This window comes from Oryzias latipes, chromosome 19 (assembly GCF_002234675.1).
Source record: "Oryzias latipes chromosome 19, ASM223467v1".
In the NCBI taxonomy this organism is placed as follows: domain Eukaryota; kingdom Metazoa; phylum Chordata; class Actinopteri; order Beloniformes; family Adrianichthyidae; genus Oryzias; species Oryzias latipes.
The window spans coordinates 24,600,939-24,627,639 of record NC_019877.2 but is presented as its reverse complement, the minus strand read 5'-3'; the positions used below and the strand labels follow the sequence as shown (position 1 = coordinate 24,627,639).

The window sequence follows — 26,701 nt, the reverse complement described above, 5'->3', positions numbered from 1 at the left end:
TTTTATTTTGACAAAGCCACCGGAAGTGGTGCGCCGTGTCGACGTTGGGTTTGACAGTGGTACCGCGCAGTTGCCTGCCTGACCAGCCCCGGACTGAGCCGAGCTCTGTAAGTACTCCATCAACGTCAGCGCTCTCCTGCCCACACACACACGCGCGCGCGCGAACGTCTGTACAACAAGAAATACGAGTCAACAGTTGACCAACAATATCGGCGGCGCTACGAGAACCGCGGCTGTTAGGCCCGTCCGTGACAGCAGTCGATTATTTACGTGAGGAGCAGTTAGGGGCATGATGGGAGCCACGAGCGCTTTTCTCAGCACCTGAGCGGCGCGCGCGAATAGGATAAACCCTGGAAAATAATCTGGACAGAAACGTGAGGCCAGTGGCTCCCTGCTCTGTCTGGTAGATGGTGCTTCAGGGTCCGAACCCAGCCAACACCTTTACCAAAGTGGGACAAGCCCTCAGACACCACTAACCCCAGGGTGAGACGTGAGGGTCTGACGCAGGCGCAATGGGGCAGGCACGCTCACGTGCTGCAGATGTAGAGCCAATCATGGTCATTCCCTCAATAGTCGCTCCTTGCAAAGTGTGAGATGTGACAGGAAGTGCACTCCAAGTTTTGACAGTCAGCTGGTCCTGAGGTCAAAGATTCTTCCACCTGTCCACTCTCCAAACCTCTGAAGGAGACATCGGAGATGCAGCCCTGGTGGGCTTTGCCCACTGCACACCGGTGGCCAAATTCTCCAGAGCGCTTTGAATATCTGCTGGAGATTAGACGTGACGCACGCTGCATGAGATCAAAACATTGATCTGCACATGAGCAGAACTGGAGATAAGACACGGCAAAATGAGCAAAACCGTCAGGGACTGGGTCAGGTAAAAGATCCTCGGATCAGGACACGGCAGATCCAAATTCTGGACTTATCCAGACGACAAAACCGAGTTCCAGTGGCGTCCGCACTGCCACCCACCTGTGATTGTCTTCTCCTGAAACCACTGCTGTGATGTCACAGACCTGACAGGTCTATCTGACTGACAACCATCCAAAGAATCAGCTGATTGTGATGTCACAGTGGGGGTGTGGTTTTTCAGAAGAAGGATGCAGACGGAAAATGTGAGAGATGTTTGTCTTCTGTCAAGAACAGGCCCACTCATCAAGAGGTTTCTCAAAGGTTTTTTGCTTTTTGTTTTCCCACAGTTGAAGAGCCCACATCAGCAGCCTTACACCACCATGCTGCGCACCATTGTGATGTTCATCATTCATGTGTTTCTTGCGTTCGTCGATGTGCACAGAGGTCCGTCGAGGGTTTCGTTTTGAGCTGTTCACATTTTTTGGTCGGCTGAGAATTTCTGCAGTTTATGCGTATTTTACATAGTTTATACGCATTTATTATGTAAATCTTAGGCAAACATGCATTATTTTAGCAAGATGCATATGCAATTTATGGCTTTCCACGACTGCCCCACGTGCATCTAATGCAGTGTTTTTCAACCAGTTTTAGTATGTCGTGGCACACAAATGACCCTCATTAACTGATCTAAAAACATTTCCCATCTCCAGGATTTCAGCTCTGTGTTCATCCAAACAGGCCCTGATAAAACACTGAGTAGTTTGGAATATGAAAGATCAGAAAATACTTTTTCTTTGTGTTTATTTGATTCTATTAAAGACATTTTGATTAGAATGACGGTACCGCGATTTAGCCGCACCTACAGCCCTGATTTTGGAAAAGTCCCGCCCCTTTAACTGTCTCCACCAATCATTCTTGGAGGCTTAATCACATGTCATCAGTCTGACCAATCAGAAGTGGTTAAAGTATTCACTTCCTTGTTCAGATTCTGCTCATAAAGTCTCTCAGTTCCAACAAAAATAGCAGCTAAAGCTCGTCTTTAGCGGTGTAGCTTTCCACAGAATCCGGTGTCAGACCGTGGAACAAGTGAACAAAACATTGAAGCTCAGAGAAGAGAGTCTGTCTGACATCACTACATCTCCCATGATGCATTGGGTTAAATTGACAGTGTCTCAGTGCACAATGAGTCGTCTTTGTTAAACGTCTTGAAACCATAACATACTCACATCAAACAGTTTTTAAATCTTCTAACTTAACTTTTATTCCATCTTTTAGAAAAACAGCTGCAGCTTCCAGCTTTTTCTGCCACATTTATCACAAAAATACATGTGAGATCATGGAGGGACTGTACATCAATACAGACTATGAGTTTCTACGTACTTTTATTTTTAATTTTTGGATGCTGGTAAACAGCAGGATTTTTGTCAAGGTTAAAGTGTGCCGTGGCTCAGAAAAGGTTGAAAAACACTGATCTAATGGACCTTTCAGGGATGTACCACACATATACACCTTTTATATATATATATATATATATATATATATATATATATATATATATATAATATATGCATATACAGCACACATATCACACATATCACGTTAAAAGTATGTAATTGACGTACGAATCCCTAAGGAATTGCATAAAAAAGGGCAATAATCACGCACAGTTCATGTTTTACTTTGATTTACATGTTCTTTCCATGGTTTATTCGTACTGCTTCCATGGTTTTAACATGGTTAACTCATAAAACATCTGTGAAAATTTCACATAAAGACCACAACTTTTCTCACTTTTTCCGTATGTTTTCACGTTTACCAAGTTTTAATCAGTGCAACGTGCGCAAAATGTACGTAGTGGTTGTGTGACACGACCCCTAGTCTGAACTGCCCTCACGGATGAATATGCGTCGTCTGCACGTCGTAAGGGCAGTTGTGACTGGGGCTTTAGACCGGGGATTGTATTTTTGATGGTAAAACATCATTTTCAACCAGTGAGCTCATTGGAGGAGTCAGCGTGACTGGAGCTGAACGCAGAGTCCCTGTGATGCCCCAGGGCGGGCTGAGCTGGCCGGGGTTGAGATGCCGTACGTGGACCGACAGAACCGCATCTGTGGCTTCCTGGATGTGGAGGAGGATGAGAACAGCGGCCGTTTCCTGCGCCGCTACTTCATCCTGGACAGCCAGCAGGGCAGCCTGCAGTGGTACATGGACAACCCCCAGGTGAGCCGTGTGCAGCTGCTGTAGAGTTCTGCATGTTTACATTTCTACTCAGCGTTCCCTCTCTGTGTTGCGGTTCCCCTTTTTGCGCTCTTGATGTTTCCAGGAGTTTTTAGTCCTATTTTGCACATTTCTGTGTTCTGTGTCCTGATTGGCTGTAGACTATTGTCAACCAATGTCTGCTGTACAGAATGCGTTCAGCTTTCTGATCTTAGTGTTTGTTCTGTTATATTGGACTTATTCTATGAAGGTTTAAACTTTGAGAGTGTAAACAAGAGAGAAAAGTATGAACATGTTTAAGAAAAGTGTATTTAGTGTGTAGTGAGGGTTTTACAACCTTAAAACATCTAGAATCCTACTAACGCTGTACTTCCTTAAACGTTTCCGGTTTAGTTTCACTCCGTTTCATCACATTAATTTAGATCCGTGCTCCTGTACTTCCTGGTTAGATGTAAACAGTTTTGTCCTTTGACTCTGGGGTCCAAACGGGGAACAGAACGTGAACTTTAGCAGACTCAAACCTCAGCGCCCGTCACCGTGTGGACGATGATCTAGCGGGATATAAATGTAAAGAAGCAGAGTTTGGTATAAAGCCAGCTCATAACCACACAGCAGAGAAGCCAAATGCATGTGAATCCTCAGGTACATTCTAAATGAACCTTTCTGTAGGTAGACTTCATGTGTTTAAAGGAAAACAACATCCAGACAAAAGGAACAAAACAAAGTCGTCTAAAACAATCCAAAGGAACCAAAAGGGAAAAGGCGACAGAAAAGATGTCATTTGTAATTCTGAAGTTAGAGAAGATATCATTATAGAATTTGTTTGTACATTTACTTCTAAAGGGCTGTTTGCAGAATCCATATGCATACAGTTCACATAAAGTAGTTCATAGTGCTATTTAACCTAGACACGCTTTCTCTTTGTGAACCGGTACTTGATCTCTGTTCATGTATGTTGCATTTACATTTTTTCAGAGTCTATATTTGCTCAAATCAATACTAGCAGATCCCACTGTTGGTAGAAAAGGCATCTGTGTGTCCGGTTTACAGTAGAAGGATTGGGTTTTTGGGAAGACTAGGAAGAGGAGGAGCTGCACACTAGCATCAATAAGACAAAGTATCCGTTCATTCAGACTTGTTCTATTTGTGGAAGTCATGTCCTGTCCTTCTCCTCCTCCTTTAACCTTTTTTTGTCCCCCCCCGTGCTGGCTATGGTCTGCTGTCGTTCTCCTCCTGCCAACACGCTACATACAGGAGGAACGTCAGCTTAGAGATGACGCCTTTCAGATATAAAAGCTGGTTTGTTACGAGGTTCCAGTCAATAAGGAAGTAATGTATTGAAGTGGCCTGTAAGAAAAGTCCCGGCGTTAAACTCTAAGACCTGCTGGAACAGGAACCTCTGCAGAGACGGGAAGATCAGGAACTCTTTTGTCAGATTCCTGAAAGAGGTTTTACTTTCTTTTTCTTTGACACAATCTTTATTTATAGCAGGTCAAAAATGTTTTTATTTTATTTTCCTTCCTTTTGTTTCAAGCAAAGGATACATTTAAAGTAAACATACACAATAAATGGCACACATTTATCCTTATCGCAATATCAAGCTGTGCATTACGCGTATCGCAAAAGTCGGCTAAAATTGCAACAAATAGTTACCTTAAATGTGCTAAAACAACCTTATGGCAACTTTAAGTATTTAACGAATCAAATAAATCCATTTATAAAATTGACCAATCGGATGGAATCCTTTCATGTCAGATGCTCGCCTCCTATTTAAACTAGGGTCATTTGGAGTATAATTTAAGGTATGTTGAGTCTTATTAAAATTACACTGTTCCAGTGAAATGGAAATGATGTATTTGGTTATTTTGGTATCTGGACATGTATCGCAAGTTCTATCGTCATGGCAGTATTGATCGTTAATATCGCAAATTGCGAGTTTTCCTCATCTCGTATTGGCCTAAATTTCAGATCCATTCCTCCTGGTTTGATCCAGGCGATAGGGACATTTCTCTGAAAGTCTCACCGTTTTACCTTTTTTCACCAAACGCACATTCTTGAATTTAGTCCATGGTGTTCACACTGGAGAAGCAGGGAGGGCCTTCTAAGTCTCTGTCTACTGTTGCCCACCACCTACAGTTGGAGGAGGCTGGGTGTGAAATGTTGAAGCGCTGCAAATCTGGTGAATCTTGCTCCGGGCTTTTTCTTTCACAGCGGTATGAAAGACTTGGTGTTAGGGCTGCACGATACGAGGAAAACTCCCAATATGCGATATTAGCACTAGACACATATAAAGCACGATGCGATGAAAATGAAAATGCATTACAACAGGAGGTGCTGTTTTGCATTTTCATTTGCATTTTGACACCAAAACAGCATTCAAAGCATTCAAAGGGGTTTATTGTCATTTGCTCAGTAAGGAAACGGGTTTCCCTGCACAATGAGATGTTTACTTTGCTGTTCACTCTGAATGCCAAAAGGTCAAAGGTTAAATAAAGTAAAGATAGGGTAGGATATTTACAGGAAGATATTCACACCAAACATAAAATATAACTGTGCATCAACAAATGACTGAAGCTATCAGCTGTTGTGCAAATTCAGCTGAGAACATTGTAATATTACAATGCAATAGATTTAAAGTGACTTTAAAATGAATTCATTTAATATTTTATTTTTTAAATTATCATATTGAATTCTACATTTTAAAAACTGAATTCTAAATTGCATAATGTATTTTTATATTCCAAGCATGAATTGCATATTGAATTGTTTATTGAGAATTGCTTATTACTTTGAATGATGACTCATAAAAGCTCCATAAAAATAGCAGCTAAATGTCCTTACAAAGGCTTCACAGCCGTGGGTTTCCTCTCTTTGTGTTTTCATTTGAAAGATTGTAAGCATTGTGGTATAAAACCGCCAGCTCCTTCAGAAGGTTCCTGCTTTGACTCTTGTTTTTACCGGACCTTTGGGTAAAGGAAACAAAGGTGGCGAGGAAGCGATGGTCACGTTTGGTGTTCAGGACAGGAATGCAGAAGGACAGATGGTGCTGGTGGACTAAAAGAATGGAAATGTCAGTGTTGAAGACAGTTTTCCAGAAAACAGAGGAACTCAGGGAGACATGTAAGAGTGGAGGGAGGACAGGAGACAGAGGTACGGGGGAGGGGGGGGGCACCACAAGGTAAAGGTGGAGATGACTTGTATGAGACAAAGGATCTTTACTGGTGAGATGGAGAAACCGAGATGCAAGGAAGGATGTTCGGCAGGTTAGGATGATTGATGGAAATATGTTAATTGTGATGAAAAGACGGAAGGAGAATTCTGAAAAGCAGATGGAGGAGGAACATGATAGAGGAGTTGAAGGTGGGGCTGCACCAAGGATCAGCGTTGAGCTCCTTCTTGTTTCTGTGGTGATGGACAGACTGACAGAGTAGGTTGGACAGGAATCTCTGTGGATCATGATGTTTGCAGATGACACTGTGATCTGTTGTGAGAGCAGAGAACAGGTGAAGGAACATCCAGAGAGGTGGAGGTTTGCTCTGATGGTCAGCTGCAGAAAGACGATACATGAGAAGATCTCGAGTGGAACGAGGAGGTTACAGGGAGCAGAGGGGGAGAAGGTGGAGGGCTTTAAGTTCTTAGGGTCAACAGTCCTAAAGTGCTTAGGAGGTGTGTGGAAACAGGTCTGAACGGGTGGAGGAAGGTTTCAGGTGTGACTAAAGAGTGTCATCCAGAAAGAAAGGAAAGGTGAAGAAGACTGTGGTGAGAGCAGCCATGCTGTTGGTTCAGAGACAGGAGGAAGAGCTGGAGGCAGCAGACATGAAGATGTTAAGGTTCTCTTTGGGAATCCATCTGAGGAACAGATCATGTCGTGGAGATGAATGGACACGTTGAGACGAGGAATAATGATGATGTTGGTAAAAGGATGCTGAGGTTGGAGGTACCAGGAAAGAGGAAGACCAAAGAGGAGGTTGATGGATGTGGAGAAGGAGGATGTGAGGCTGGTTGGTGTTGGTGATGAAGATGGATGGAGGCAGAAGGTTTGCTGTGGCAACAAAGGAGGAGCCGAAAGGCTAAAAAAACGTTTTCTGCTCATTACCTCTCTCTTTGGGCGGCAGTGTAGCTCAGGCGGTAGAGCAGGTCATCCAACAACCGAAGGGTCGGCGTATCGATCCCCGCCCTCCCCAGCCAGCTGTCGCCCCCCCGAGCGCGGCCAGCCTGCAGTTCACCGCTCCCCCCAGGGGATGGGTCAAAATGCAGAGAAGAATTTCCCCATTGAGGGATAAATAAAGTATCAATTATTATTATTCTTATTATTTTAGCCCGTGACAGACTGGCGAACAGTCCAGGGTGTCCCCCGCCTTCGCCCACAAGTGGCCAGGATAGGCTCCAGCAGCCCCGTGACCCCGAAAGGGACAAACTGAAGAAGAAGATGAATGAATGAATTATTTAATTTTGGAGATTTTTTATCGTCTTTCATTTCTAACAAACAATAAAAAAAATATTAAACCTTTTTATGGATTGTCCATGTTTAAACTCTGATGTTTTGTTCACTCTGAGGATGAATTTCAGAAAACGAGGGAAAACCTTAAGATCCCTCTACGCAAATATTTGTAAGCAGTTGTTTCTGTCATCAGCTGATGTTTTTGCTTTCTTTGCAGAATCTGCCTGCAGGTGCAGAGAAGGTGGGATGTCTCAAACTCACCTACATCTCTAAGGTCAGTGTTTGGGAGAGGACACGTCTTTTACCAGCTCTCACTTTTGGATTTTTTTAGATTATTTATTTTCATGACATACGGTGTATAACATCCATGCAGATTTTTACTGTCTGCAGCCTCCAGATAAGACAGAGTGGATGATGAGAACATAAACCTCATGTCATCTGTTTAGACAAAATGCTCTGGCACTGTTTTTAAATGATCTAAGTGCTGTTATTCAGAGTGAAACTTCATCCTATCAGGAGAAAAGATTCATCTGGTACTGCCCGTCCTTTGGGGTTCCACAGGGTTCTGTTCTGGACCTCATCTCTGCTCATGTTAGATCTCTAAGCTCCATAATATTCTCCCATGGCTATTTTGGGATCTCTGTGGTCATACTCAACACCAAAAGCATCTGAAACTTAACATCTCAAAGTCATGACTTCTTTTACATACAGCCAGTGTTGGGGGGAACAGATTACAAAGTAACATATTATTGTAATTTAATTACTTTTGTCAGTGATGGAGGAACGTAACGAATTACAGCTCATATTTCAGTAATTAATCCCAATTACTGGACTATAGAAACCTTCCTTACTTAGGTTCTGTGGGCTTTGACATTTTCTTTCAGTTAAATGAAACAAAGCGGAGGTTAATTTCAAACATAATTCTGTACTGGACCTTTCTTAACCTTGCAAGTTGCAGGCTTTCTCTCCATGTTCACCTAGCGGTGTACACTCTAGATATGTAGTGATATTTAGTGGGTGCCGCCTGCGCACAGGTTTACCCACATCCACCTGTGATGACATCGGGAATGTCAGACTCTGTTGATGTTTCTCATTTAAAAGCTAACTTTGATCAAAAATGTTCATCAATGACTAAATAAATGTCCTGACGTGACTCCTCAGTTCACGATGGTTCTTACAGTCACTGATGATCCACAGTGGCTCTAAAGTGGTGCTTGGATCCCCACCCACCTAACCATTCTGATGCTTGATGCCGTTTCAGGTCAGCGATGCCACCAAGCTCAGACCAAAGGCAGAGTTTTGTTTTGGTAGGTCCGCTTTGGTTTCCCCCCTTTTCTCTTTCTCCGTTTTCTTCTTCCTCTGCGTCATCCAGAGCTCAGTATTCTGAATTCTGTCAAATGGTCTTCAGGCTAAAACTTACCATCAACATGAACCTGGTTGTCTCGTTCAGAGTGCCCCCCTCCTCCCCCCACTCTTTGTTTGGTGTATTTCCTCTGTTTTGTCTGCTTGTTGTTCCTCCAATGTTCAACAGTGGCTGTTTGTCACTCAATAGGAGGAAACTGCAATGACAATAAACTGACCTGCAGGGAGGGGGCAGATATTTTCATATCCTTCTCTGTGGTCTGTGCAGTGGTTAATGCAGGCATGAGGAAGCTCTACCTGCAGGCCAACGACCAGCAGGACTTGGTGGAGTGGATCAATGTCCTCAACAACGCCACCAAGATCACGGTGAGCACGTTCCACGAACATCCTCTCACGGGCACGGGTCACAGGTGGCCCTGTTGGCCACGCTTTAGTTTTGGAAAATGGGCCATGAAAGCAGACAGATGAAGCTCAGTTTCAGAACACAAAGAGAGCATCTATAAATCCCACTCCAGACCTGATTGGACCAGAGAGCTGAGGCTAAAAATAAACTGGAGGGTTGGTAATTGGTGACAGTAGTTCCCATAGAAACGATAACTCCGACCGACTCGGACCAATCACTGCTTACTGTCGTCTGGCTCCAACATGGTGCCGTCTTTACCGTGAAGAAACAACGACTGAATTGACTTCACTTTGTTGGAGCTGGAAGTAAACCGTTTGCTGTTGGTGATGTCACACTCAGTCCACTTCTTATACACAGTAAATGCTTCTCAGTGATGACAAAACTGGAACTGTGCCTGTGGTGTTAATGCTCCTGTCAGTTCAGAAAACACCTGCCTAAGAGTCTCTCTCTGTTGGGATGAAGGTGCCAAAACCTGGAGAAGGACACAGCAGCCATGTGGAGAATCCACAGGAAGTCCTTGGTGCTATGAAGCAGGTTTCTTACAAAACGGAGATCGTTGGAGGAGTTCCCATCATCACAGCCACGCAGGTACTTCCTGCTGTCCCTGCAGCAGAGCGGTTGGACTGTGGGGCCGCAGTAACCTCACTGAAAAACATGTATGCAACAAAACATGTAAGCAACAAAACATGTAAGCAACAAAACATGTATGCAACAAAACATGTATGTAACAAAACATGCATGCAACAAAACATGTATACAACAAAACATGTATGCAACAAAACATGTATGCAAAAAAACATGTATACAACAAAACATGTATGCAACAAAACATTTATGCAACAAAACATGTATGCAACAAAACATGTATGTAACAAAACATTTATGCAACAAAACATGTATGCAACAAAACATGTATGCAACAAAACATGTATGTAACAAAACATGTATGCAACAAAACATGTATACAACAAAACATGTATGCAACAAAACATGTATGCAAAAAAACATGTATACAACAAAACATGTATGCAACAAAACATTTATGCAACAAAACATGGATGCAACAAAACATGTATGTAAGAAAACGTGTATGTAACAAAACATGTATGCAACAAAACATGTATGTAACAAAACATGTATGCAACAAAACATGTATGCAACAAAACATGTATGTAACAAAACATTTATGCAACAAAACATGTATGTAACAAAACATACATGCATGCAACAAAACATGTATACGACAAAACATGTATGCAACAAAACATGCATGCGACAAAACATGTATGCAACAAAACATGTAAGCAACAAAACATGTATGCAACAAAACATGTATGTAACAAAACATGTATGTAACAAAACATGTATGCAACAAAACATGTATGCAACAAAACATGTATGCAACAAAACATGTATGTAACAAAACATTTATGCAACAAAACATGTATGCAACAAAACATTTATGCAACAAAACATGTATGTAACAAAACATGTATGCAACAAAACATGTATGTAACAAAACATTTATGCAACAAAACATGGATGCAACAAAACATTTATGCAACAAAACATGTATGCAACAAAACATTTATGCAACAAAACATGTATGCAACAAAACATTTATGCAACAAAACATGTATGCAACAAAACATGTATGCAACAAAACATGTATGCAACAAAACATGTATGCAACAAAACATGTATGCAACAAAACATGCATGCAACAAAACATGCATGCGACAAAACATGCATGCGACAAAACATGTATGCAACAAAACATGTATGCAACAAAACATGTATACAACAAAACATGTATGCAACAAAACATGTATGTAACAAAACATGTATGTAACAAAACATGTATGCAACAAAACATGTATCCAACAAAACATGTATGCAACACAACATGTATGCAACAAACATGTATGCAACAAACATGTATGCAACAAAACATGTAGGCAACAAAACATGTAGGCTACAAAACATGTATGCAACAAAACATGTAGGCTACAAAACATGTATGCAACAAAACATGTATGCAACAAAACATGTATGCAACACAACATGTATGCAACAAACATGTATGCAACAAACATGTATGCAACAAAACATGTAGGCAACAAAACATGTAGGCTACAAAACATGTATGCAACAAAACATGTATGCAACAAAACATGTATGCGACAAAACATGTAGGCAACAAAACATGTAGGCTACAAAACATGTATGCAACAAGACATGTAGGCTACAAAACATGTATGCAACAAAACATGTAGGCGACAAAACATGTAGGCGACAAAAAATGTAGGCGACAAAACATGTATGCGACAAAACATGTATGCGACAAAACATGTATGCGACAAAACATGTATGCGACAAAACATGTATGCGACAAAACATGTAGGCGACAAAACATGTAGGCGACAAAACATGTAGGCGACAAAACATGTAGGCGACAAAACATGTATGCGACAAAACATGTATGCGACAAAACATGTAGGCGACAAAACATGTATGCGAGAAAACATGTATGCAACAAAACATGTATGCGACAAAACATGTATGCGACAAAACATGTATGCGACAAAACATGCATGCGACAAAACATGTATGCAACAAAACATGTATGCAACATTTCCTTTCTGACTTTTCTTTATCTTGAATCCAAAATTTGCTCCCCCCTCTTTGTCGTGTTCCACTTTTTTTTTAGTCCTCCGGTTCATCACAAAAACGCAGACAAGTCAAGATGCTTGTATGAAATGTTTGCGTCTGGAGGGGGTGCTGTGGGGGAGGAGGGGGGCAGATATGCACACGGCCCGTAGGCGTTTTTACCGGCTGCCGAAGAATGAATGAATGAATGATGGATGGATGAATGATGGATGAATGAATGATGGGTGAATGAATGATGGGTGAATGAATGATGGATCAATGAATGAATGATGGATAAATGAATGATGGATCAATGAATGATGGGTGAATGAATGATGGATCAATGAATGAATGTATGATGGATGAATGAATGATGGATCAATGAATGATGGGTGAATGAATGATGGATCAATGAATGAATGTATGATGGATGAATGAATGATGGATCAATGAATGAATGTATGATGGATGAATGAATGATGGATCAATGAATGATGGGTGAATGAATGATGGATCAATGATGAATGAATGATGGATGGATGAATGAATGAATGATGGATGAATGAATGATGGATAAATGAATGAATGATGGATGAATTAATGAATGATGGATGAATGAATGATGGATGAATGATTGATGGATGAATGAATGATGGATAAATGAATAATGGATGAATGAATGATGGAAGAAGGAATGATGGATGAATGAATATTGGATAAATGAACAATGGATGAATGATGGATGAATTAATGATGAATGAATGTTTGATGGATGAACGACTGATGGATCAATGAATGATGGGTGAATGAATGATGGATCAATGAATGAATGTATGATGGATGAATGAATGATGGATCAATGAATGATGGGTGAATGAATGATGGATCAATGATGAATGAATGATGGATGGATGAATGAATGAATGATGGATGAATGATGGATAAATGAATGAATGATGGATGAATTAATGAATGATGGATGGATGAATTAATGAATGATGGATGAATGATTGATGGATGAATGAATGATGGATAAATGAATAATGGATGAATGAATGATGGAAGAAGGAATGATGGATGAATGAATATTGGATAAAAGAATGATGGATGAATGAATGATGGATAAATGAACAATGGATGAATGAATGAATGATGGATGAATTAATGATGAATGAATGTTTGATGGATGAACGACTGATGGATGAATGAATGATGGATGGATGGATGAATGATGGATGGATGAATGATGGATGAATGAATAATGGATGAATGAATAATTGATGAATGAATGATGGATGAATAAATGATGGATGAATTAATGATGAATGAATGTTTGATGGATGAACGACTGATGGATGAATGAATGATGGATGGATGGATGAATGATGGATGAATGAATAATTGATGAATGAATGACGGATGAATGAATGACGGATAAAGGAATGATGGATGAATAAATGATGGATGAACGACTGATGGATGAATGAATGATGGATGAATGAATGATGGATGAAACTCTCAGTTTAGTGATAAAGGAGGTAGAGACAGTGACTCTCCTAACGTGCTTTATAAAATACACTACGGTCTAATGCTCTGAATTAAAAAGTCTTTTTGTGAAGTAATGTTCCATTGAGTAAATGTTTTACAGGCATCAGAAATGTTTCTGAGGGTTTTTAATGAGGAAGGGTCGGTGACGGACATTCTTCGGCTTGATGGGGGGGGTTCTGCGTATTCGCGGGTGTCTCTGGTCTCCACACATATGAGGGGTAATACAGTGGAGGTTAAAGTGGAAAAAGCATCTCTGGGTTACAGGCATTGAGCTGGGAGCCGTCCGTTCAGCCAAAGGCGCGTGCACCGCTACTAAATATGAAGGACTTGTCCTCACCACTAGACCAAAGCGCCTCCATCCATGCGCTTTTCTGTTAGCAGCACAAAGCCACTTTCTGCAAGCACTGAGTAACGTTTTCAACCTTTTTTTTATTCTGGAGCATGTTGCCTACGGGTAACTTATGGCGTCCCTGCCGCTCCCCAGGTCCAGCAACCCAGCAGGCGCTGGGACAAGTATAGACTGGCCGGACTTGTGTTGTCAGGAACCTCCTGTGAATCAGACTATCGTGTTCGTTCTTGCAGCTGTCAATCACCAGTGGTGTCTGTGAGGAGCGCTCACGTCCTGCCATGAATCTCCCCTGCAGTTCCAGGCTGCACTGTAAATGAGGACCTGTAGTTAACCAAATCAGTCGGTTTAGATCTGAGCCTCGTGTGATCTCTGAGTTCTTCCACTTTTGGTAAAGAACTCATATCGTAGAGTTAAAGTTCAGCTTTGACAGAGCAGCAGCGTTCCAGCATGACAAGAACCAGCCGGACCTTCCAGTGCTGTCACCTCACCAAAGCTTGGAACGTCTTGTGACTTTGCCTGGTTGAATGAGCAGCTGTGGGTCTCCGTCCTGAAGGACTTCAAAAGTCCTTTTTAGGCGTTCAGTGTTTCTTCACTCACATTTGTCCAGACCTGATGTTTTTAGGAGATTTCAGTCTGTTCTGGAACGCATTTGTTTTCCTGAAAATGGATGTTAGAACCATTTTGAAAGATGACCAGAATGTGTCTGAAGACAGATGTAAACAAAAAACACGTTTGAATGTTGGTAGAGAAATGAGGCAGAACTGAGACAGAAGAATGGATCAAAAGCCTGAAAAATGTTCAAGTCACGCCATTTGAAAGTGTACGTTGTTTTATTTACTCTGTGATTTGAGAAGTGAGTTTTGACGGAAATGAGAAAAAAGGAGAGCAGTTTGTCGGATTTCAGTTTGGTGGGGTGCTTGATGTCTGTGTTAAGGAGCAGGGGGACAGCGGGTCGGATCAGGGGAGGCGGGCGCCCAACCAGCTGCCATTCTTCCTATCCCGGACAGTCCAGGACCAGCCCTTCATCAAGGCCGGATACTGCGTTAAACAGGGAGCTGTGGTGAGAGTCACACCCCCGACACACTCCACCCATCCAGCTCACTCACCAACACCCCCAAAAGTCTTACCCCCCCATGGTAAGACCAGGATCACATCAAAATATTTCTGACATGAAGTATTACAGAGCCGCTTTTCTGCGCTTCAGAACCACATTCATTACATGAGCGGTATAAATGTTACGGATGTCAAAAGTACGTAACCACTGGAGCTAAAGCTGTGGTGTTAGAGGGTTAAAGGTCGCTGTGGGTAGAGATGAACTAGTTAAAAATGGTTACAGTCAGTGTAGAGCTCCGATGATTGCTAAAGAAAGTTAAAGTCAGTAGATATTTAAAAACGAAGGTTCAAAATGACTGAAGACAAGTGGAGGACTCAGCTGATGAAGCGGCTTCTGCATTATTCTAAAGTCTTTTCCAAAGACCGTCTGCTGTAGCCGTTAGTAGTCGTTAGGAGCTGTTTGCTGTGGAAAGACGGGTTTTCCAATACTCACCCTTTCCAAAACGTAGAATACTGTATCATGGAAAAGCGTTTCATTTCCATCATTCAATTTAAAAAATAAACTTTTGTAGAATAAAGACACAGTTTAATTGATTTCAAGTCTTTGTTTATTTTTACATAAATTGGAGTTCCAGCTCATAAAAGAAAAAGAAAAAAGGAGAATACTGTGAGAAATCTGTCTACATTTTGCGGGACATGAGCTGAGTTTCACCAACTGATCATCTAACTCAAAGCAGCTCCACAGGTTCAGTTTGGTTCAGTTGGGTTGGATATGGGGGAGACTTCAGACCTGACCACCAGCCAGAGGACCATCATTGATCCCCCCCATAGTCTGGGTAAGCCTCAAAAGTTCCTCGCCAAGGAGGCGGCTGTTCCAAGCAGATCAACAGAAAGTCTGAAGGAAGGACAAACTGTGGCAGCTGCAACAGAGACGACCGTGAGCTCCAGCGGATCCTCAAAAGGACCAGATTCAAGAAACTGATGGACTGCAGAAAGAGTGAAATGAGGCGGAGGAACAGCTTCAAACACCACCACATTCAAGGGAAGGGGTCCAACTATCGGGTTCCTCGGATCAAGAAACGTCTGAGCCTGGACCAACGGAAGGGAACGTCTCAACTGAACCAAGTAGAAGAAGGACTGAACTGTTTGTGATGAAAGCAAAGGTCTGCCTTTCATTTGGCGTCATGGTCAGAGGGATGGGAGGAAGACTGGTGAGGAGCAGAACCAGAGCTGCTGCAGGTCCAGAGTGAAATCTCCACAGTCAGTCAGGATTTGGGGTCCGATGCTGGGAAACTCTGCTGTTCAACCCAAAATCCCACTTCATGGTTCCTTCTGCTGAGGATCTGGATGGAGACGACTATTGAAGTATGAAAGATGGAGCTGTCATTTAGAAAACACATTGTTTTGTTTGCTTTGATGGTATCAGTATCTCTGTCTTGATCTTTTTTGCTAAAACTCAGAAGTAAATGGGATTCTTTTTTCTGAAATCCCGTTTTTTGTGGGTTTTATGAGCTGGAATCCCAATTTACACCAGGAGCTTTTTACCATTTTACTTTTGAGGGGCGATGCTGTGACTAAGGTAATGATTAAAGCAAACGAGTTAAAAAGCATCAAACCTCTTTTTTTCTTTACAGCTTAATGATTCTGATGTTTCTTCACTGCGTGAGGGACCTTTAAGCAGGACTTTGATCACCTGTGATGGTTTTTCTGTAATTCATCTGAGATCTTTGGGTTTTACAGATGAAGAACTGGAAGAGGAGGTACTTCATGTTGGATGAAAAAGCTGTGAGATACTTCAAGTCGGACCTGGTTAGAGCCTTGATTTTCCTTTGGTCACAGAGCCGGGGCTTCTAATAAATCCATCTGAACCCCCCCCATACACACGTGTGGACAAGTGTGTGTATGTGTGTGTGTCTGGCATGTTTTGGCCTGTTCGCTGTTCTCCACATGCTGCAACATGCGTCCTTCAGTGGAATGATGCCTGTGTGGACAGATCAGTGGGCGATGTGCTCACCACAGCCTGTCTGAGCACGTGCACAGACACACCCAGTGCACGTGTGCATGTGACCTGCTTCTGCAGGCTGGATTGGGTTGTGTGGGGGTCAACAGGCACACACATGTTGATGTGGATTTACCATCACTAAATATTGTGTCTGGAGGCAGAACTGAGCCCGTAAACTCAGCTGTGGTGTTTTTGTTTTTTCAGGACCGAGAGGCCCTCAGAGTCGTCCCACTAAAGGAGATCCACAAAATCCAGGAATGCAAGCACAGGTGAGTTGACTTGAACTCACCTGTGTGTTTTTGAGCTCTTCCAGAGGCTAAGCAGCTATTTCTCTGCTTTGCAGCGACCTGATATTGAGGGACAACCTGTTTGAGTTGGTGACCAGCTCCAGAACCTTCTACATACAGGTGCCTGCTGCCTCTCTGTCTTCAGGACCTGGGGCTGGAGCTTCCTGATGGTCACTCATTTTCACCAAACTCCCAATTCATGAGGAGATTCTGAAACTGGAAATGTCTGTTTACTGGCTGAAGCTTGTTTAAAAACATGATGGGAATTCACATGACAGTGGAGACAAAGAAAGAGGCTGGGTGATGTTCTACTTCAGACTCTTTTTCCATCCATCAGGCTGACAGTCCAGAGGAAATGCACAGCTGGATCAAGGCCATCTCTGGAGCCATTGTTGCACAGCGCGGCCCGGGGCGGTCAGCAAACACGGTACATGTTCACCTGCAGATGTCTTATTTGACTCTTTACCTGCATGTAGTCTAACACTGAGCGTGTGGGAATCTGCAATAAGCAGCAGGAAGAGGGCTGACCTGTACAGGTGCGACAGGTTTTTGGGTTGTATGGGTCCGTAGAGGAAACTGGACATCTGGACAAAACTCTTTAATGGAACGTGGCTTCAGCTAACAGAAATCACAAAGGCTGGTAAATACAGAACCATGACACCAGAATACTAACAACAGAAATACATTGAGTAGGATAAGTTTTTTATAAAATATAGTTATAAGTTTAGAATTTACAAAATTGAAGTCATACATTTATGAGACAAAAGTCTGTTTATTAAGAAAAATATAAAAAAACCAATATGGTGTTTCAGTCTTAGAGACATAAAGCGCATCTGCAGACGATCGTCTACAGTCTTCAGTTGCTGGGAATCTGGGCGTCTTTGGAAGAAGATTCTTGACACACAAGGCGTGAATTTCAGGCGAGCACGCCAGTATGGCGAGCACGCCACCAGCAGTATTTTTTCAGAGGTCCAAATGCATTATAGGACATGGATTCCTATCATACGCTAAAGCCTTATGGCGTCATCATAAAGGGCCGCCTTTTAGGAACCAGGAAGAGGAAACACATTACACCGATCTCTGCACTGGCTCCCTGTCCGCTTCAGGATGGATTTAAGATTATTTTAATAGTTTTTAAAAGTGTTCATGGTCTTAATCCTTCTTAAAGCTGATGAACCTCCGAGAGCCATTAAGTCCTGAGGCGCGAGTCTGCTGAAGGTCACTGGGGTCTGCTGAAGGTCACTGGGTCTGCTGTAGGTCACTGGGTCTGCTGTAGGTCACTGGGGTCTGCTGAAGGTCACTGGGGTCTGCTGAAGGTCACTGGGTCTGCTGTAGGTCACTGGGGTCTGCTGAAGGTCACTGGGTCTGCTGTAGGTCACTGGGTCTGCTGTAGGTCACTGGGGTCTGCTATAGGTCATTAGGGTCTGCTGTAGGTCATTAGGGTCTGCTGAAGGTCACTGGGGTCTATTGAAGGTCACTGGGGTCTATTGAAGGTCACTGGGGTCTGCGAAGGTCACTGGGGTCTGCTGAATGTCAATGGGGTCTGCTGAAGGTCACTGGTGTCTGCTGTAGGTCACTGGGGTCTGCTGAAGGTCACTGGGGTCTGCTGTAGGTCACTGGGGTCTGCTGAAGGTCACTGGGCTGCTGTAGGTCATTAGGGTATGCTGAAGGTCACTGAGGTCTGCTGAAGGTCATTGGGGTCTGCTGTAGGTCACTGGGGTCTATTGAACGTCACTGGGGTCTGCTGAAGGTCACTGGGGTCTGCTGTAGGTCACTGGGGTCTATTGAAGGTCACTGGGGTCTGCTGTAGGTCACTGGGGTCTATTGAACGTCACTGGGGTCTATTGAAGGTCACTGGGGTCTATTGAAGGTCACTGGGGTCTGCTGTAGGTCACTGGGGTCTGCTGAAGGTCACTGGGACTGCTGTAGGTCACTGGGGTCTGCTGTAGGTCACTGGGGTCTGCTGAAGGTCACTGGGGTCTGCTGAAGGTCACTGGGACTGCTGTAGGTCACTGGGGTCTGCTGTAGGTCACTGGGGTCTGCTGAAGGTCACTGGGGTCTATTGAAGGTCACTGGGGTCTGCTGAAGGTCACTGGGGTCTGCTGAAGGTCACTGGGGTCTATTGAAGGTCACTGGGGTCTGCTGAAGGTCACTGGGGTCTGCTGAAGGTCACTGGGGTCTACTGAAGGTCACTGGGGTCTATTGAAGGTCACTGGGGTCTGTTATAGGTCATTAGGGTCTGCTGTAGGTCATTAGGGTCTGCTGAAGGTCACTGGGGTCTATTGAAGGTTACTGGGGTCTATTGAAGGTCACTGGGGTCTGCTGAAGGTCACTGGGGTCTATTGAAGGTCACTGGGGTCTGCTGAAGGTCACTGGGGTCTATTGAAGGTCACTGGGGTCTGTTGAAGGTCACTGGGGTCTATTGAAGGTCACTGGGGTCTGCTGAAAGGTCACTGGGGTCTGTTATAGGTCATTAGGGTCTGCTGTAGGTCATTAGGGTCTGCTGAAGGTCACTGGGGTCTATTGAAGGTTACTGGGGTCTATTGAAGGTCACTGGGGTCTGCTGAAGGTCACTGGGGTCTATTGAAGGTCACTGGGGTCTGCTGAAGGTCACTGGGGTCTATTGAAGGTCACTGGGGTCTGTTGAAGGTCACTGGGGTCTATTGAAGGTCACTGGGGTCTGCTGAAGGTCACTGGGTCTGCTGAAGGTCACTGGGTCTGCTGTAGGTCACTGGGGTCTGCTGAAGGTCACTGGGGTCTATTGAAGGTCACTGGGGTCTGCTGAAGGTCACTGGGGTCTGCTGAAGGTCACTGGGACTGCTGTAGGTCACTGGGGTCTGCTGTAGGTCACTGGGGTCTGCTGAAGGTCACTGGGGTCTATTGAAGGTCACTGGGGTCTGCTGTAGGTCACTGGGGTCTGTTATAGGTCATTAGGGTCTGTTATAGGTCATTAGGGTCTGTTATAGGTCATTAGGGTCTGCTGTAGGTCATTAGGGTCTGCTGAAGGTCACTGGGGTCTATTGGAGGTCACTGGGGTCTGCTGAAGGTCACTGGGGTCTATTGAACGTCACTGGGGTCTATTGAAGGTCACTGGGGTCTGTTGAAGGTCATTAGGGTCTGCTGAAGGTCACTGGGGTCTGCTGAAGGTCACTGGGGTCTGCTGTAGGTCACTGGGGTCTGCTGTAGGTCACTGGGGTCTGCTGAAGGTCACTGGGGTCTGCTGAAGGTCACTGGGGTCTGCTGAAGGTCACTGGGGTCTGCTGTAGGTCACTGGGGTCTGCTGAAGGTCAATGGGGTCTATTAAAGGTCACTGGGGTCTGTTATAGGTCATTAGGGTCTGCTGTAGGTCATTAGGGTCTGCTGAAGGTCACTGGGGTCTATTAAAGGTCACTGGGGTCTATTGAATGTCACTGGGGTCTGCTGAAGGTCACTGGGGTCTGCTGAAGGTCACTGGGGTCTGCTGAAGGTCACTGGGGTCTGTTATAGGTCATTAGGGTCTGCTGTAGGTCATTAGGGTCTGCTGAAGGTCACTGGGGTCTGTTGAAGGTCACTGGGGTCTATTGAAGGTCACTGGGGTCTGCTGAAGGTCACTGGGGTCTGCTGAAGGTCACTGGGGTCTGCTGTAGGTCACTGGGGTCTGCTGAAGGTCACTGGGGTCTATTGAAGGTCACTGGGGTCTGCTGTAGGTCACTGGGGTCTGCTGTAGGTCACTGGGGTCTGCTGAAGGTCACTGGGGTCTGCTGAAGGTCACTAGGGTCTATTGAAGGTCACTGGGGTCTATTGAAGGTCACTGGGGTCTGCTGAAGGTCACTGGGGTCTGCTGAAGGTCACTGGGGTCTATTGAAGGTCACTGGGGTCTGCTGAAGGTCACAAGGGTGTGCTGTAGGTCACTAGGGTCTGCTGAATGTCACTGGGGTCTGCTGAAGGTCACTGGGGTCTATTGAAGGTCACTGGGGTCTGCTGAAGGTCACTGGGGTCTGCTGAAGGTCACTAGGGTCTGCTGAAGGTCACTGGGGTCTATTGAAGGTCACTGGGGTCTGCTGAAGGTTACTGGGGTCTGCTGAATGTCACTGGGGTCTGCTGAAGGTCACTGGGGTCTGCTGAATGTCACTGGGGTCTGCTGAAGGTCACTGGGGTCTGCTGAAGGTCACTGGGGTCTGCTGAATGTCACTGGGGTCTGCTGAAGGTCACTGGGGTCTATTGAAGGTCACTGGGGTCTGCTGAAGGTCACTAGGGTCTATTGAAGGTCACTGGGGTCTGCTGAATGTCACTGGGGTCTGCTGAAGGTCACTGGGGTCTATTGAAGGTCACTGGGGTCTGCTGAAGGTCACTAGGGTCTATTGAAGGTCACTGGGGTCTATTGAAGGTCACTGGGGTCTGCTGAAGGTCACTAGGGTCTGCTGAAGGTCACTGGGGTCTGCTGAAGGTCACTAGGGTCTGCTGAAGGTCACTGGGGTCTGCTGAAGGTCACTAGGGTCTGCTGAAGGTCACTGGGGTCTGCTGAAGGTCACTAGGGTCTGCTGAAGGTCACTGGGGTCTGCTGAAGGTCAATGGGGTCTGTTGAAGGTCACTGAGGTCTGCTGAAGGTCACTGGGGTCTGCTGAAGGTCACTGGGGTCTGCTGTAGGTCACTGGGGTCTGTTGAAGGTCACTAGGGTCTGCTGAAGGTCACTGGGGTCTGCTGTAGGTCACTGGGGTCTGTTGAAGGTCACTAGGGTCTGCTGAAGGTCACTGGGGTCTGCTGAAGGTCACTAGGGTCTGCTGAAGGTCACTGGGGTCTGCTGAAGGTCACTGGGGTCTGCTGAAGGTCACTGGGATCTGCTGAAGGTCACTGGGGTCTGCTGAAGGTCACTAGGGTCTGCTGAAGGTCACTGAGGTCTGCTGAAGGTCACTGGGGTCTGCTGAAGGTCACTGGGGTCTGCTGTAGGTCACTGGGGTCTGTTGAAGGTCACTAGGGTCTGCTGAAGGTCACTGGGGTCTGCTGTAGGTCACTGGGGTCTGTTGAAGGTCACTAGGGTCTGCTGAAGGTCACTGGGGTCTGCTGAAGGTCACTAGGGTCTGCTGAAGGTCACTGGGGTCTGCTGAAGGTCACTGGGGTCTGCTGAAGGTCACTGGGATCTGCTGAAGGTCACTGGGGTCTGCTGAAGGTCACTAGGGTCTGCTGAAGGTCACTGGGGTCTGCTGAAGGTCACTGGGGTCAGGACATAAATCCACGGCCTGGTCTGAGGATGTGATTATTACCTCATCCACTGTCAAGGTTTCATCTATTTCATTCAGCTTGTCATAAGTCTTCATGTTACTCTTATACTTTATTTTATCACATATTTATTTGTTTAATGCTTTTAAGTCAAGTTGTTCTTTTACACGTCTTAGCTTCTTCTCATTTATATTTCAGGTGTTTTAGACTTTTTTTATGCACTTTTCAAGCTTTAACGTATTTAAATCTATATCTTCATGTTTGAGCTGTTTTTAGATTTTAGCTCTTCTATCTATTACTTCTACATCTAGACTGTTCACCAGTGTTTTCTCACCCTTGGCCCTGCTTGTCTTCTGGCATCTCTTGCTCCGGGTCCTCCTGACCCGGTGTGCCCATGTTGGGCGCATTGGACCTGGGGGTTGGGGGGTCTGTGGGGCAGGAGGTGCTGGGGGTGTGTGGTGCTGCATAAATGCTGACCCCCCAGCCAACAGGAGGACAGACCGGACGGTGCCTTCTGGCTTCTCTGTTTTATAGCTTTTTATAATCATTTTTCTTTTATTTGTGTATTTTATTATGAGGGGCTTATTTTATTACTTTATTGCGTGTGTGAAGATTTGTGTTTTTGTGTTCTTGTTTGTTTCATGTGCAGCACGGTGAGCTGTTCTTTTTCCATGACGGATTACAGAAGTTCCACTTTGTCTTCAGGAAACTCTTCAATCAGATTTCATGTGGGACCTTTTAAATACGAACACTCAAGCTTACAGCCCGTCCCCCATCATCCTTTGATCTGTTCCCAGGAGTCCTTTGACCATGATTACGCCGTTTCTAGAACATAGTTTCTGCAGGGCTGCAGGAGATCCTTAGTAATTGACCTCTGAGTTGTGGGCTGAGAGCAGAGAGTAAGCCCCCCTTCCCATCATCTATCTGTTTACACTCTCTCCCACTAGCTTACAGCGCCTCACACCCCATCATGAAATGGTGAGTAATATTGGAGCAAACCATCCGTCCAGTTCTGATCCAGATTCCAGCTCAGACCAGGAAAACAAAGACGGTCCTGGATCTGTTGATCAGAATGGAGCAGAGCAGGAAGCTGGAGGCCTGCTGTAGTCACTTATACGTCACAACAAACATCATGATGTCGTCTGCTCCTGACTCACAGCTATTTGAATAAAGCAACACTCAGAAATGCTATTTTAATCTTAATTTTGTTTCTACATGTCCTCCATCATAGAAAGAACATGCTATAAACATCCAAAACACCATTTTCTCTGGGGGGGTCTCTAAGTGTGAGTGATGTGCAAACCCCTAACCCTTTGCACATAATTTGGAGTGTGCACTTTTGTGAAAGACGTGTGCAAGTGCCTAAACATCATCCAAGCTTCTGAAAGCGGCCCAGACAAAGTCCACAGAGGTCCATGAGTGACGGACAGGCATGAACCTCCTCTGCTGGAGGAATTCTGCTGTTTGTGACCGAGTCTGTTGTCAATGTCGTTTCCAGATGCGTCAGGCCAGGCGGCTTTCCAGTCCGTCTTTACAGCAGGACACGCCGTCCTGCAGCACGTAGGTCACCTGCTGCCCCCTCAACCCCTCACCCATTACCGCTTCCTCTTATTACGCATTGACCTTTCATACGGTGGCCGCTCCACCTCCACCAAGCACCACAGAAAGGGTTCACTGCACGTCAACGGTGGACGACCGTCTCACCTGACGATGATCATCCAGTTCTGGTTCTGTTTTGGTCAGAATGAGCTCCAGGGGTCTGCTGTGTGACCATCGAGGGTCACATGTGCATATTCATCTGCTGCAGCATCCCGTCACATGAAGTCACATGGATTACCATGACCTTTGACCTGCTGCCTCCTTGTCCTGTTCCCTCAGAACGTTCTTCCTGTTTGCTAACCTGCTGCTGCTGCTGTCTGTGTCTGTCTTTTCAGAGGCTCAGGTCTGACACTATACCCCCCCTCAAATGAGCCCCGCCGCATCCTTCCCGCTGCTTCCTCCTGCCGCTCATCGTCCAATCATCTCACCTGCTGCTTTCAGCTTCCATAGCAACCGCTGCTTCCTGTCCTGCTCCCTGACAGCTCCAGCATTACTAGCTTGTACGTGCGGCATAAATGTGACGTCTTGGAGTGTGACCCTGAGGGTTTCATGTCAGGGTTTGCTCATCGAGCAGAGAACAAGAAACTTCAGTCTGTAGCTTTGATTTTCACAAACACTCCAACCTAAAGATCCACGAGGAACTCATGTGATTCTGAGGAAAACGTTTTTTTCCTTCATCAGAACCAGAAGCAGATCATTGAGCAGACAGCAGTCTGGGTGCTGGTTTGATGCGCTCACCAGCCCCCCCCTGCAGGATAGGCGGGACACGGCTTCACATCCATGTAGACCGGCGGTCTCCAGCCTTTGACCAGTTTAACGTCAGACCATATTTCCATAGTCAAAAGCGTTTGTTTTAGTTAGGCTTCAGGTTTGGGAAAAATCGCATTTTCAAATTAAAATGCAACTACATGAAATGTAGTTTAAAACAAACAATTAGAAACTGTCTGATGATGATATCACCTGTGATAAAGATTCAACCAAAGTTTTTGATTCACTACACTTTAAAAAATGTAGTGAATGTTTTTAAGACGGGCGACCGAGCGACTTGAGATGTGTCAAAACTAAGTCATTTCAAAATAAACCTTATTGCAGAATCTGAAAATGAATTAACCGAAGTATTTTTTTGTCTGCGGGCGGTACCAAGTGACCCACGGACCGGTACCGGTGTGCAGCTGCAGGGATTGAAGACCACTGATGTAGGCAACAATTTAAGTTAGGAAACCAACCTGAACAAAAAACACACATCTGCACTAACTTCAGAGCAGGTTAGGGTTACTCATCAGTTCCTGAATGTTCTACAGAGGGCAAAGTATGACGTAAGACATTCTATCTGATCTGGAAGAGGATCCAATAAGACACTTGACTTTTTTATCCAGACAGACCAAATCTTTGGATAAGTAAGGACGTTCTGCACATCTTCAGTTTAATTACAGATGTAGACAAACAAGAGCGTTTTTTTTATTTGTAGTTAAATGTTGTTGTAGAATTTGGAAAAGGAAAGTTGGACACATAAGTCAGAGGATTCAGGAGAGGAAAAACAGCTTCCTCCTCCTCCTCCTCCTCATCAGTCTTCAGAGCAGGAGGTGTGTTTCCAGACTTTATTTTGGTTCCTCCTACTGTGCAGAGACCCTGTGTGTTTGTGGGGGTGGGGTCCTCTTTCCATCCATCCATCCGTCCATCCAGGCTGGCTTCCATCTTCTCTCCTCAGTCTCATCATCTCCTCTTTGTTTGTGTCCACAGGAGTGCAGGGACCCCCAATATTCCTCCACCTTCTATTTCCCCCTGCACCAGGACCCAGACTGCCCCCCAGCAGCTGCTCAGCCTTTCCCTGGAGACGTGCCAGCAGGACAACTACCTCGGTCTTCTGCCTTGGAGGTTAAGCGGCGTCCATCCCGCGCTGGTGCTCCGCCCCACGCGCCCCCGTCTGTCCCTGCAGGAGGGGCTGCGGTCCTTAGAGTGACAGAGGAGGACCAGTCGCTCCACAGACGTTGCAGCAACGGTGAGGAGGAACGTCCGGACCTTCAAATGTCTGTGCTCTAAGGGCTGAAAGTGCCAGCGCATGTTTCTGGGAGTGACACCTACTGCATCCAGTGGTGTCCCTGCAGTCTTGTTGCACATGTTGAGATGCAGATGGAGCCGACAGGAGATTTAGGCTCACAGCGGTACTGCAGCACTGTGAGATTGGCACCGACACATTCCCTGCTCAAAGGCCAGGTCAGAAGAAGGATGGGACGTTTGGGAGCGGCTTCAGTTCCAGCCCACGTTCAGAAGGCGCTGAGAGCAGCGGAGCTGTTCAGCACAAACGGGATTCTTTTTGAGGCGACACCAGCTTTTGTGGCCGGTCGGCGGCGACGCCCCGGCTTCCCGCCTTTTTCTGAGGGCTTCAAAATCTTTGTATTTTTCCAGCTGCTGATCTCTAATGTCTGGATGAGAGATTGAGCTCCATGTGCAGCGTCTCCGTCCTCCCTGGTGGTGGGTTTTCTGTGTTTCACTGTTTTTTTATGGTTGTGGGAAAAGGAAGCAACCAAACTCCACATCCACTTGACTCACTCACTTTTGACATCATTGGAAGTCCCTGCAGCCGGGAACACTTTGGTCCTTTCTTTCTAATCTATTTATTAAAGACACTGAACTCCTCTGCTTTTTTCTGCATCCATTTGTCATCAAAGTCCCCCTCCGACCATCTTTTGATCAGGTGTCAAAGTGTCCAGGTGGTCTTTGAATTGTTCTAATGCCAAAATAC

At 45.0% G+C, this 26,701-nt stretch overlaps 1 protein-coding gene across 9 annotated transcripts; it reads left to right on the top strand.

Annotated features, from left to right (window-relative positions):
- On the top strand, nt 1-26,596 carry LOC101165700 (pleckstrin homology domain-containing family A member 1-like). Of its 9 annotated transcripts, XM_023949526.1 has the most exons (15): nt 5-107; nt 1,200-1,296; nt 2,845-3,072; nt 7,728-7,784; nt 8,772-8,817; nt 9,141-9,238; nt 9,738-9,863; nt 14,756-14,881; nt 16,615-16,683; nt 17,081-17,145; nt 17,220-17,283; nt 17,501-17,590; nt 23,009-23,012; nt 23,858-23,919; nt 25,699-26,596. In XM_023949526.1, the coding sequence occupies exons 3-15, from the start codon at nt 2,932-2,934 to the stop codon at nt 25,996-25,998; spliced, it is 1,248 nt and encodes a 415-aa protein (XP_023805294.1). In that variant the 5' UTR covers nt 5-107; nt 1,200-1,296; nt 2,845-2,931; the 3' UTR covers nt 25,999-26,596. The 9 variants fall into 9 exon arrangements, 7 of the variants coding, with proteins under 7 accessions (XP_023805295.1, XP_023805293.1, XP_023805298.1 ...); XR_002872121.1 differs by lacking the exons at nt 1,200-1,296; nt 23,858-23,919 and adding an exon at nt 24,294-24,458 and having other exon boundaries at nt 1-107; nt 25,699-25,810; XM_023949527.1 differs by lacking the exon at nt 1,200-1,296 and having other exon boundaries at nt 1-107; nt 14,759-14,881.
- Nucleotides 26,597-26,701: the final 105 nt, after the last annotated feature.

Excerpts from the sequence above, each read along its gene's own strand:
- LOC101165700 (XM_023949525.1), top strand. The coding sequence starts at position 2,932 with ATGCCGTACGTGGACCGACAGAACCGCATCTGTGGCTTCCTGGATGTG. Across the intron at positions 7,785-8,771 it reads AACTCACCTACATCTCTAAG|GTCAGCGATGCCACCAAGCT; the intron begins GTCAGTGTTTGG and ends ATGCCGTTTCAG. Across the intron at positions 23,920-25,698 it reads GACACGCCGTCCTGCAGCAC|GAGTGCAGGGACCCCCAATA; the intron begins GTAGGTCACCTG and ends TTGTGTCCACAG.